A 13,174-nucleotide genomic window follows, 5' to 3' on the forward strand; every position below is an offset into this window, starting at 1 on the left:
CCTTTAGGTGTCGCGGATAAATGAGGGAGGGGCTAATAATCGGCTCAGTCATTTTTAATGATCATTGAAAGCCCAGATCGTAATCGTGATTAAAATTCGATTAATTGAGCAGCCCTACTATAACTACACAAATGTTTGCTGCAGATCCTTGATGTGCTCACAAGAACGTGAGTCCCGAGAAGCTGGAAGGAGCCAGAGCAGCCGGGAGTCACCGCTCCAGCTTACAGCAGTTCAGTTGTCCTGCTGCTGTCAGAGCAGGATGATGTAAAGTCATCTGTGTTTCCCACCCTCTTCTCATTAGCACCGTGATTAACTCATCCATTTTCCTCCCTGGGAACTGTGCTCACTCTTTAATTTTCCTAAAAGATAAAACAGTCGCAATTCCTTTGTTTCACTTTTAGTAAGCTCTGCATCAGGATTAATAAGCAAGCTGTTACTCTGCTCCACCACCAACACTACATGGCTAATCATTCCACAATTCATTAACAAGTTAACATGATGAACCACTTAATCATATAAACTCGTAGATTAAATGTGGAAGATAACGTTGAGTTCAACAGCATTTTGCTACAGTTTATTTCTACCTATAGTTGTTTTCATTGATTGATAGTTTTATTTATTTGAAACACACTAAGTAGCACAGTAATTTTAGAGCCTTTTGGTACAGTTTTCTGTGATGTTGTATTGTCACCGTGGCCTCTGCAGAGTCAGCCAATTCGCTGAGCTTACCTTGTTTTTTGGTTAGACTTGCCAAAGCATTGTGCAGTAGACTCTGTAGACTTATATGATTTATTTTGCTCTGTATTGTACCCTAGTGTTCTAAAAACCCTGCAAGACGCTTTGGGTTAGAGTGCTTAAACACTATATAGCAAAATAAAGCCACGATTTTAAATAAACGTAAGGTCACATATAAAGTCATCCTGTTGTTCACTCACAGAACTGGACTTTTAAACGGGAAATCTAGCTGGCATCTTAACCTCCTAGGACCTGGCATCCACATATGTGGACATCACATTTTGGGTTGTCTAGACCAAAATACTCAATTTTGCTCTACAAGGGCCTGATATCCACTTACGAGGACATTATACTGCTACTGGTCAATCGAAATTTACAACGAATGTCTTCATATGTGGATTTCATTTCTCCCAGAAACAAAAATCAGGTATAAAACAAACTGGTAATTCTTTGTTTTTACATTCATCAGGTCCAAATCAACCCAAATATTGAAGAGAAATTAAAAATGCATGACATGAAAGAGTTCGGGTCTTAGGAGGTTAAAGTGAATTGAAAAGGTACTTTCAAAAAAAGTAGCTGCAACTCACTCACTTTGAATGCTAATTGGTTCAAGCTAACTCTTGCTCAGCTCGCATGATGTCTGGCAGGATGGACTGTAGCAATCTTGCTCTCATGAGAAACCAGCTGCTTGCAAGGTAAGGCCTCATGCTTTACGCTTGCTCTTTCCTCAGTTCATTCATTCCTTTATATAAAAAAAAAAAACAACAGCAACCAAAAAACAGTCTGGCTTCAAATAATTTTTAGTGACAACAGCATTTCCAAGCAATCAAGCTAAGGTTAGCTGGTAGCTGCAAATTTGTTTTTATTTTTACTTTTTATTTTTTGTTTTTTTAATCCATGCTATCAGGTTAGCGATCATCAGCTAACATTAATCAAAAGAAAGCTAGTTTTATGTGCCTCAATGGCAACGTGAACATCAGAATGAGAATAATGATGGATCATTTGGTTCCTGGTGTAAAATTGGTGCCCTGTGTTTGTTATTTAGATAAATATTGCAGCATGTTCCTTTTGTTTAGGAGTTTAGCTGCGTGTTGACTGGTCAAATATGTGAATATATTGCCCGATAATTATGTTAGGTAAAATTCCACGTAGTTATGGTAAATATCCTCTTCTTAACTACTCACCCAAATTGTAGTCGCGGGGTACTGGACCCTGTCAGAGCTGTGGCGAGTGGCGGGGTACACAGTCTAGACCAGGGCTAAATTAACAGACCTTATCTAGCCATAAAACTGCTTGTAAATTAACTGTTAAATTAATTTTAATCTTTGTACTTTTCTTACACTCTTTTGTAATACTTTTGCTACAACGTGTCCACTTCAATTACTTCTTGATTGTGAGATTTAAAATTTACTGTGATGCTGCACAGAGGCAAAATTACAAAAACTCACCAATTCAGAGAACTGAGGACATGTCGGTCTAACTTGGCTTTCAACAGTATTAGGAGATATTTAGAGTGACAATGGTGAAAATACTAGAAAATGTTCCTATGTAAAGCAAAGAGAACCAGACATTCAGCAGCAGATTTCAGAGATCTGGAGGTTAAGATACTAGCTGGTTCAAATCATTTCAGTAACTTTAAATGAGATAGAATAATCTTCAAATCATTTCAAACTTCCCTGGTAACCAGTAATAGAAAACCAGTACGGCAGAGATAAGCTCTCACTCTTTTTGGCTAAGGCGGTGCGCCTTTATGCTGTGAGACAGCTATTGTTGGGAGACACATTTCCTCAGACTATATGTAAGTACACGTTTGTCACGTTAAAGAAGAAATCTGGTGTGTCTATGAGCCACTTTGGTTGTCAGAAGTGCAGATGAGTAAGGCTGATAGAGCTGTGTAGTTCACCCCACCTGTCACACACACAGAATAATAGAATTTTTCACTGTCTGTTCTTGAATATCTCATTTGAATGTGAATTTCAATTCCAAGCTTGGTGTTATTTTTTACCACTAAGCTCCTGCTGCTGGAGTTCCTACGTCCACAGTGTTGTGTGGCCTCGTGTTACCAGGGTGAACAGCTTTCAATAAGCAGATTTACAGAGGAAGAAAATGTAAACAGAAGGAAGACGCTGCCTATAGATATAAAAAGCCGACAGCCGTATTCTCCTGCTGTGGGCTGCTGAGCTGCTATAGGACTCTGCTGCATCACTTATGCGTCTCATCAGCCCTGAGAAAGGCCACCTAATGTATGAAAACTACTACAATATCATATGCATTTGATGTGGCCACCATCCACGAGGTGTAACAATGACACTGCATGTTAAATGGACTGTTAAGACAGAGTATTCGGAAAAAGAACAGTTTTTAAATAGAAAGTCCTCAGATGACACGCCCGAGACTTTTTTTTAAGTTAAAAGAACTTCGATAATGATTGTTTTTCATATGTTTTTTCATGCAAATATACTAAGAAGCACATGAAAGGGAAGAGGAGAGACAGATCTGTGAGCAGTTGCCTCTTTCCAACACCCCGCTCACACTCCCTGCACAACACCGGCAGCTCTGGTGCTATGAGCAAAGGAGCCCTCTGCTCGTAAAGCACAGATTTATGGGTGAAATTAACATATCATTAACATACCACAGGCACTCTTAAAAGAAGGTTATTTATAATTAGGTGACATCAGAGACACTGGTTTGCGTGACGCTGGAAAGAGAGAGAGAGAGAGAAGGGAGACGAGGAAGCTGCCACCATTGGAAGTGCCCTAGAGAAGCCTTTTTCTCTTCTCTTTTTTTCATTGAAAGGGAAAAACTGGGACGCCAAACCTGTTGTTTCCTTTGTGCGATGCGGTCAGAGACATTTGGGGTTTTTTGCTGTCCTATTTCTCGCTATCAATAACACAATACTGGCCTGTTTCTGTCTGGTCTGAATGGCCTGTGCGGCCCCTCTGTTTACACGTTATACTTTTCTGTTGCAGCATGAATGCGCTGTGCTCTCGCAGGCTCGTGGCAGAGAGGAGCGAGTTACATCTGCTGTGCTTTCAGGGGTTTGGGTGGAAGTAAACAACAAATGCAAGCTCTTTCATGCGAGCCCATGAAACAGTGTTGCAGGTTAAAGCGTTATACATAAAATGAAGGCCGTCGTGTGAAGTCCAAGACTAGTAAACCGTTATTTTGAACTGGTATATTTTGGAGTAATTAAATAATGTTTCACCCACCACAAGACTGTTCCATAAGAAGACATGATTTGGAAGAACTGAACATGATTTATTGAGATGGAGAATTTGATTAACAAGACTCTGATGAACCAACGTGGCAAAACAGAGTCCCAGAATTGACAGGAATTAGGACAGGACCCCCTGATGTCGAGACGCTGGTGGTGTTGGAAAGGAAGACGAGGCTTGCAGGGGGTCTGAGTGAACAGGGTGAGGTGGAAACGGGGAAGAGGCAGACTGCAGGAATGAAAGGCAGAATGACACAAGAGCACTGAGTTGACGGTGTGGGGAAGTCAAAGTGGTATAAACAATCAACTAGAGGCTTTAATAAACAGGAGTGCAGGCGGATGAGTGATTACAGATCCTCTTTACTGAACTTGCGCATAAATTTTTTTATTTGAAAATCAGAGTGGATCAGTGAATTGTAAATAGCTTATACAACTAATCAGAGTACTTTCTCTGACCAAATGGTTCCGTTCTTTGCTTTGGTCCATGCTAACATAACAGATTTTACGTGAAATTGTCAGACTTTTGTGGTCCCAGAGGATGAATCCTTTCCTGATCCATTGCCTTTTTTCTTTTAGCTCAGCCATGAGGTTGACACTTCGACTCTTGCATGAAATATGTACACAACTATGTGATGGATTAGCATGCAATTTGCTGGTGACCTTTGTGTCGCCAAAAGAATATTAATCATCAACTATGGTGATACAAATATATTAATCTGTTACTCATTTTTATGGAATTGTAGCCTTTCCCTTAAGAGGATTTGGCACTTTTCTTTGTTACACGTGACAGTAATCTGGGAAACTCGCTGTCAACAATAAGGTGACCTTGATATTCTATAAAAGATCGTCTCGCATAAGTCAAATGTGCGCTTTAAACCGGAGCTTCTCAGAGTGCCACTGTGGAGCCGGCGTGTCACAGGGAAAACACACATTTGCTTGGTGGTTGTGTCGGCTCAGAGGATGATAGATGGTGATTTATTTATTTGTTAACTTTTTTTTAAATGTTATATTTCTTTACATTGGCTGTGTCTTCTATGATTGCCAAACATCATTTTAAATTGAAAAAGAACATGACATAAACTGAGAATTAGAGATTTGCACAGTAGTGCATTCTTCTCAAACAACATGTGGGAGAAAGGGAATGAAATGCAGTGTCTGACTGTGTGTCTATCTCATCCAAACCTCAATGTTAAGCTAAAATAACAAAGTCTTACTAGTTAATGTGAAATCACGTGCATAAATCACACACAACTTTAGGAACATTTTGCATGTCTTGTCAGTGCATTTTAAGCTTTCGGTTACTTTACAGGATTAAGTGACACAAAAAGGTCAAAGCATGGGAAAGATTATAGTTTCTAATGTAAAGTGCATATTGATAACTTAATGAAAGGACTTGTTGTGTAATTCATACAATGTTTTATACCAGGCTGTACTAACGCTGATTCTACAAGGTCAACAATCTGAGTTTAACCTTAGCGCTGTGCTAAGGGACAGGATATCAGTGCAGGGGAATATTGGTGGAGGAGAAAAAGAAGTCTAGAGTCAGTCTATTTTTATTCTTGGTTTAGATTGACACAAAATATTGATTTTGCAGATACCATATAGTTTCTTTTTGCAATGCAAAGTACACTACCTCCATGTTGTCTATCTTGCCATTCAACCAATTCAGTCTGTGAGAGTCAGTGTTTTATGTCTCGTTGTTCAAGGTGCTCATCAAATCCAAAAAAACTGACAGGGTAAGAATTTCAGGCATAAGCACATGAGCGTCTGGCAGCGTCCAGTACTGCAGATTTCTTTTCATTGTATGAGACACTGAAAAAAAAAAACAGCTCTACATGAAATAAGCCAAATATTCTTAAATCTGACAAAATTAACTTGTTTTGACAAAAAAATCTGCCAATAGGGAAGCAAAATTTTTTTTGCTAGAATCCTTAAAACTAGCAAATGACTCTGACTTCTGTATGCCTATTAACTGGACAAGACTGTCTACAATTTACGCTTAATTGAAGAAAATTTGACTTAAGATTTTACAGCTTAATTTAGATTTTCATATAAACAAGAAGAAACAAGAAGCTAACTGTAGGACAAACTTTAGTGTCATTAAATATATTTCTTTTTTAGGCCTTTGTTTGGCTTTATTGGTAGAGGCAGTGAAGAATCGACAGGAAAACAGAGGGAGAGAAAGAGTGGAAGACAGGCTGTCAGCCATGCAGCATGCGGGCACCCGCTCAACACAGTGAGCTAAACCAGCACCCATTAAATACATTTCTTGAATTGAAAAGTTGTTTAAGTGGCTTTACTCTTGAAATAAGAAAAGTAATCGTATTCTTATTCTGTAATTTTAGCCAAACCATTACCATACCCTGTAACTGGGGAAAAAAAGCTCAATATGAGCTGAAATATCTTATAGAGAAAAATATTTTCCTAGAACAAGCTTAATTTTCTTGTGCAAAACTTGCTTGTTAAGAGTGTATTTTATTTTTACACAAAAAATAAAAAAAGTCAATTTTTGCAGTGGAAGAACAAAAGTCCATCATGCTTTCACACGTGTGTCATTTCTGTCTGACATGTTGCCAAGCAGCTGCGTAGTAGGAACGTATCCAGTCCTACATTTGTGATCCGTTATCTTGTTAAGATCAGCTAGCAAAATAGCAGACAGGGTCACTGTTACATGGCAGAACTTATTACATGTCCGTTAGATGCTAAAAAACTCACGTTTTAAGGAAACACGTTGAGCCAACAGCTCCACCAGTAGAGGAGGAGAAGGATGCTGGTGCTACACCTCTGAAGCCATAATGGCTAGCCTTTAGCCAAAGCTGCCTTTCTGTGGGAAATAAAGACACGTGTTGCTGGTTTTGCAGTGGAAGAGATGTTTCCACTATTAACTCAGTATGCAGAGGAGGAGGTGAATGTGCAGTAGGTCGAAAACCCTCTGGATATTTTATTACAGGTCTGGTCTTTACTTTACAATATAAAGAACCTTGAGGCGACTGTTATTGTGATTTGGCATTATCTAAATAAAACTGAATTTCTTTTTTTTTTCCCATTAAGATGCAGCGCTATGACGTCACCGTAACGTGATTGGTCATTTGCAGTGTGATCCGAACCAACATTATTATAATAATCTGGGACAAACACCTGCACGGGGATGTTAGATTCACCGCTCTACTACACACTGAGCGAAAGGTTTAAAAATCTTTTTTCCGTATAAATGATTTTTCTAAATGACTTCTCAATTTTTCACATAAGCCTGTTTTACAGAAATCAATACTGCACTCCATCAATTATAAATCAAAACTTTCATTTCCTCTCAGAGTTGCTTAATTTATTTTAATGAAGTGACAGCGATCACATAGATGAGCCAAAATGCAACAAGCAGAGATGTCGGCATAAGCATGCACTGCACATCAATTCCGCCCATTAGTAATGAAGATGGGACAAAAACAATCAGCTAAATGTGACAGCTGAGGAGATTGTAAAGAATGCCCATTGGCTAAAGTTCTTAAACTCTGCAGGAGCAAAGCATCAAACCTCATTATGTTAACAGTTATGGAAATCGTTACAGGAAGGTGAATGTTCCTTGCAGTGGAAGCAAGCCCAGTCTTATTGTTCAGAGAAACAATACATGATAACAAACTGTTGTTCTTTCTTGTTGTGGCATCAGGAAGAAGAGCTACGGCAGAGCGGCGAGGCCAAATATCATCACCTGAACGAAGACCTGCACGTCCTCATTGAGATCTTCGCCCCACCAGCCGAGGCGTACGCCAGGATGGGTCACGCTCTGGAGGAGATCAAGAAGTTTCTCATACCAGTATGTTCCCTTTCTACTCACACACACACACACACACACACACACACACACACACACACACACACACACACACACACACACCTACCTCTTCTGGCTTTTACTTTTTTCTCCTCCTGAATCTCTCTCCAGCTGCCCTTTGGCCCCAGCCAACTCATTTCAGTCTGTCCACAGTGAAGTGAGTGAATAACAGCAGAGATGAGTCGCTCTTTCACTGTCTCTCTTTGTTTGTAACTTGTACTATAATTCTGTCAGGGTCTTCCAAGTGTGTGTGTGATTCAGTGTGTGATCCTGTGTGGGAAGTCGTGGGTATAAGAGGAATAAAAGACCACAGGAGGGAATCTCTCTGCATGGGCCAAACCCTCCTTGGCAGCAGCATACAGCATGGAGCTTATTTACTCTTCATTCATTATGAATGATGTCTCCAATACTCAGAGCACCAATGATTTACATCTCGTCATTAATTATAGGCAGTCCCGTCCCCACCGACTACCTTCTCATCTCAAAGTTGCCATAAAGTGTAGACACTGATACTGCGGACACATGACAATCATATCAGTCATTTTAAGATTAAAGCCATATTTCCATACCGTTTTAAGTTAGGGGCAAAAAGCAGCTGTGTGAAAAGATGAAGTCAAGCTGGGTCCCGAGGATTTATCAACAGGAATGATCTGAAATGTTTTGCTGCCTCAGGAACGGCGGTCACGGCAGTACTGTAAAGTATATTAATTAGATATTCCCGGGGCTGCAGCCCTGGAGATAAAGGACGTAATTTAATACAGTGTAATTGAAAGCGAGTCTATTGCCGTCTGCACGCACGCATGTGTGTGTGAGTGTGAACATGATGCCTCTCTGTGTGCAGGATTACAATGATGAGATCAGACAGGCCCAGCTGCAGGAGCTCACATACCTGAACGGCGGCTCCGAGGATGCCAAGGTGCCATCAGTGAGGGGCAAGTCAGCCGCCCGTGGAAGAGGGACACCTGTTCCAGGGCCTCCCAGGTAACCTGTGCCCAAATGTGTGTGAGAGTGTGTGTGTGTTTGTGTTTATGTGCAAGATGTTGTGCATTTCAGATCATCTGGGGATTGAGTATTATTTACAGATAAAGAGCCACTGGGAAGGCTCTTTATCTATTTCTCCATAAATAGATGTATATAGTATCCAGTTGCATTTTATGAGTTAATGTCTCTATTTAGAATTAAAGCACATTTTGACCGTCTGTGTCTAACAACACAAGAAATATCTGGTGTTTTTGTTTAGCTTTTGCAATACAAGGTAGACAGTGGATGTTTCTTATGTCTCTTGAATCTCTGACGTGACGGCGAGCCTAGGTATTTTTTCAAATGCAGTCTGGGTTGGATTTACTGAAATCTCAGCTGTGATAGCAGTGTGAGTGTGATTACTTCTTGATTTAATTAAATAATACCTCACAGGCTAATACGGCTTTTCAGTACTGATACCAGAGTACCAGTCAGAAAGTACTCTGACATTACTCAATACTCAACATTAGACATTAGGACCATTTAAGCCTTTCACTTGCTTTCCATATCGTCAGTAATTCATAAGGATCTGCATGACACTGTACGCTGCTCAAAAGAATTAAAGGAATACTTAGAAAACCAATCAGATCTCAATGTGAAAACAAATCATGCTTGATAACTACATTGATATGGACTGGCTAATGTAGGAATGTATGGATGCCACATTATTTGATGAAAAGAGGACTTAATTTCACCGAAGTGAAAAATTATGCGATTGGTCAATTTTGCCAAAATTTCATTGTCACAACTCAAAATAGCACTCCTGGTACTGCTCCTAATGAGATGACAGGTGGTGTCCTGAGGAATAGGGCTGTGCGATATGACCAAAACCTCATATCATTTAACATTTATCGTCCCGACAACGATATATATCACAAAAGTTTTACATTTTCTGTAAATTCTGTGAATCTCGGGCAGCTCGACTTGCGTGAAGTGTTTTCAGCTGGACGTCGTGTACTTGGGGTCGAGTGTTACATAAGTTGAAATGGCCGCAGTTTTCTTTGTGAGTATTTATTACACGCCGTGCTGTGGGGAAAAGCCTGTTCTAAGGTTTATTTTTTTGGCACCTGACGGCTCTTTTTAGCGTCTTATCCATAAACAATCTCAACAGGATCTTCAGCTTTATTGTGAAAGGTTTATGTTGGGGCTGCACGATTAATCGTTAGAAAATCGCGATCTCGATTCATACTTATGTGCAATCTCATTTCCAAATGACAACGATTTTTTAAAAAAAAGAAAAAAAAAGACGACGACGATTGTACCGCATTCTGATCCGGGACGTAATCTGCATGAAAACAAGCGCTCACTCTTCCTGCTCAACAAATGACAAGGGCGGAGCCTTATACCATGTGATACAGAAGCTGTGCCGTGTGATGCTAAAATTAGCAGGGAAAAAACAACGGAGAGCACGTCAGGGATGACGAGAAAGTGACAGGAGAAAATCCGTTCCGGTCAACCACCCAAACATCAATAACGGGAACCTTATACAGCGCTTCCCTATACACGTCGAACTTCCGCAGGCACAAAGACATTACGGAGGCTATCACTTATCAGCTGACCAAAGATATGGCTCCCATCAACACTGTGCAAAACGAGGGATTTAGGAAAATGATCAACACCCTAGACAAACGCTACACAGTGCCGTCCCGCAACTATTTTTCTATTGTTGCACTACCTGCTCTATACACGCAGCGTCGAGCAACGGTGGAGACGGAATTTCAAGCAGTAAAACATTTGGCAACGACAAAACGTGAGACATTTGTTGTTTTTATGTTTATTTATTGTTTTTATGTTCAGTTTCAACTGTTACGAAGTTGATGTGCAGTTAATAAGTGCAATAAATATTTATACTAGAAAAGAAAATCGTGAGAGAATCGTGATCTCAATTCTAAGCAAAAAAATCGTGATTTATGCAAAATCGTGCAGCCCTAGTTTATGTGGAAAATAAACAAGAGGACGGCGAAGCCACGCGATGGTTTTACCATCGTTGTTGCTAACGACAACGCATAAAAACAGTCGCTTGTCCGTCCGTAGAGTGGTTTTATTAAATATAAGAGAAAGAGAGAACTTCTACAGTGACTGATAACGATAGCGTGATATGATACGATAGACGTTTTCATATTGTTATATCGAACAGCCCTACTGAGGAATGTCCCCCAAAATCTGGACCTGAGCTCATGTTCTGTTGGATTTAGGTGAAGTGAGCTTGTGCTCAGGGTGAACCCACCCTTATTGTGAAAAGCAGATGGCACCACTTGTGGATCTGCCAATTTTGGTATTGAGCACAGGGCCCACTCGAGAACGTCAGCCCTATTTCTGATTGTTTGGTCAGATACTTGCACACCAGTGTCCTGCTGGAGGTCATTTTGTAGTTCTGACAGTGCAGAGAAGAGGAAGAACTGTGTAAAAACTCTAAAAGATACAAGAAAAATGTGTAACAACTAGAGACAGTAGTTTTAGTGGCTTGATTGTTTAAACATTAGGGGCTAAGCTAAAGGACCAACTCTTACCAAACGGTGATGTTACCAGCTATTCCACATGTTTGTGATGTTGCCCCTTGACACAGCTACAACATGCAGAGTGTAGCACCTACGCAGAGCTTTGCAGAATTAGGATAACAAAATTATTTTGTTATCCTAATTAAAAAGCAAAAAAACAAAACACACAGGATTAAATAGGCCATTTTGAAAGCCCTGGTAAAGAGCCTAGATTGCCATTTATACTTGTTGGTGCATCTGCCAGAAAGACGTGTATCATAATGTGTCTGTACTGATCTATCGCCATTCCAACAGGACAAAGCAGCGGTATCAAACTGAGCACAACAAACCAGACAAAGACTTCATGTGTAATATGACTTGTTATTGAACAGTTTGGAAGTTGTTTCTTACTTTTTGAAAGAATGAACTGTAACAAAAAACGTTCTTCTTAAGCCAGAAAATGAGCGCTGGTATTTCTGAGTACACCATGCAGAATGGCTGCAGACCTCAGCAGGAATTAAAAGAAGAGTGAGAAACTGTAGTTGCAGCAAACCCAACGCAGTGCCGTTATCAATTGAAGTTGGCACTGTGGAACTTCGCATACAGCTGCTACTTCCTTGAATTTATACGCTTTTTTAATGTATTCTGGAAGACTAACAGGGCACAAACAAAAGAAGCAAAGCATCAAATATGAGGGAGATAAGTTTTTTTTTCTTTTTGCACAAAACTGTGCTTTTTATCAACCATTGCTTTAGAGGTAGAATTTGGTATTGCGTATCCTAAATATTAAACATTTAATAAAGAGCTACATTTATTTGTCATTCCAGTCAAATAAGATAATTAAAGACAAGTGTAAAAAGACATTTCTGCATTTTGAATGTTAAAGATACGAAGGGCTAAATACATTGTAGACATTTGGCCCCCAGGATCCCTGCTGTAGACCCTTTATTCCACTCATGGTAGGTTTTGACAGCAGCACCAGCACTTAAATGCAGCAAGCATTCCTTGAACAGCCTTTTTGTAAATGCAAGAGATCAACTGGCGCATCTGTTTACGGCAAAGCCAGACAAACTCACCCACTTTAATAAAGTACAAGTCAATAATCTGTATTTTTCATCAGGCCACAGGCAAGTGCAACACAATAAGTTTGCTGCATGAACAGTTTTTACACACAAAAGCAGCACGCACTGCTGTTTATTATTTTGCTGAGACTTTTGAAGTTTGAAGCTAATAACTTGGAAGTAAGACTGACTTCTTGTTCTGTTACTTCACTCAGTAGCTCTGCTGTCAGAAAGATCAAATCAAAGGCCCTCACATTAATTACTCAATAGTGTAATGTTTAGCTAAATATTATGACACATTATATATACAACTTATATTAGCAATGTAATTCTGAAAAATAACTCATTGTAGTAATATTTTAAAATAAATGTAGTGGAGAACATTCCACGTCCCTATACACACACCGTGCATGCTGCTGCAGGTCTCCTGAGTTTATGACTATGAGCCAAATTTGGTTTGATTTGTGGCAAACTAAGCTAAGTTTGTTTGCCTGCAGGCAACAGTCATTTTAGCTCTTCCTTAATTTAATTCAGTTTCTCAAACAAAGTGGGAGTGCATGGAAGGTGAAAAGATCCCTTTCCTTGATGCTTAAGCTTTTTGAACATGTGCTGTGATGTAGAACTCATATTGCTTTTTCACTCTTGGAAGTTTTCATTACTCTTACAGTAACGAGTATGGCTGTTTTGAACTCTAGGCTGCAGTTTGATCACGAGTTACATAAATTAGATGATAACAGCCATCATCCTTGTGTTATAAAACCTGTTTATTCAAAAATACAGTATAGATGCTCCGTGGGCTGTATTTTTTAATACTTTATATTAGGGCTGCTCAATTAAT

At 39.7% G+C, this 13,174-nt stretch overlaps 1 protein-coding gene across 2 annotated transcripts in view; it reads left to right on the forward strand.

Moving 5' to 3' along the window:
• khdrbs3 (KH domain containing, RNA binding, signal transduction associated 3) overlaps positions 1–13,174 on the forward strand; it is a 160,803-nt gene that overhangs the window by 98,897 nt on the left and 48,732 nt on the right. For both annotated transcript variants that reach the window (XM_080862699.1, XM_080862700.1), the window contains 2 exons: positions 7,614–7,760; positions 8,620–8,759. In XM_080862699.1, the coding sequence (XP_080718825.1) occupies positions 7,614–7,760; positions 8,620–8,759 (287 nt within the window). The remainder of the gene's footprint in view (positions 1–7,613; positions 7,761–8,619; positions 8,760–13,174) is intronic.

Source organism: Rhamphochromis sp. 'chilingali' (genome assembly GCF_963969265.1).
Source record: "Rhamphochromis sp. 'chilingali' genome assembly, chromosome: 17".
NCBI classification, from domain to species: domain Eukaryota; kingdom Metazoa; phylum Chordata; class Actinopteri; order Cichliformes; family Cichlidae; genus Rhamphochromis; species Rhamphochromis sp. 'chilingali'.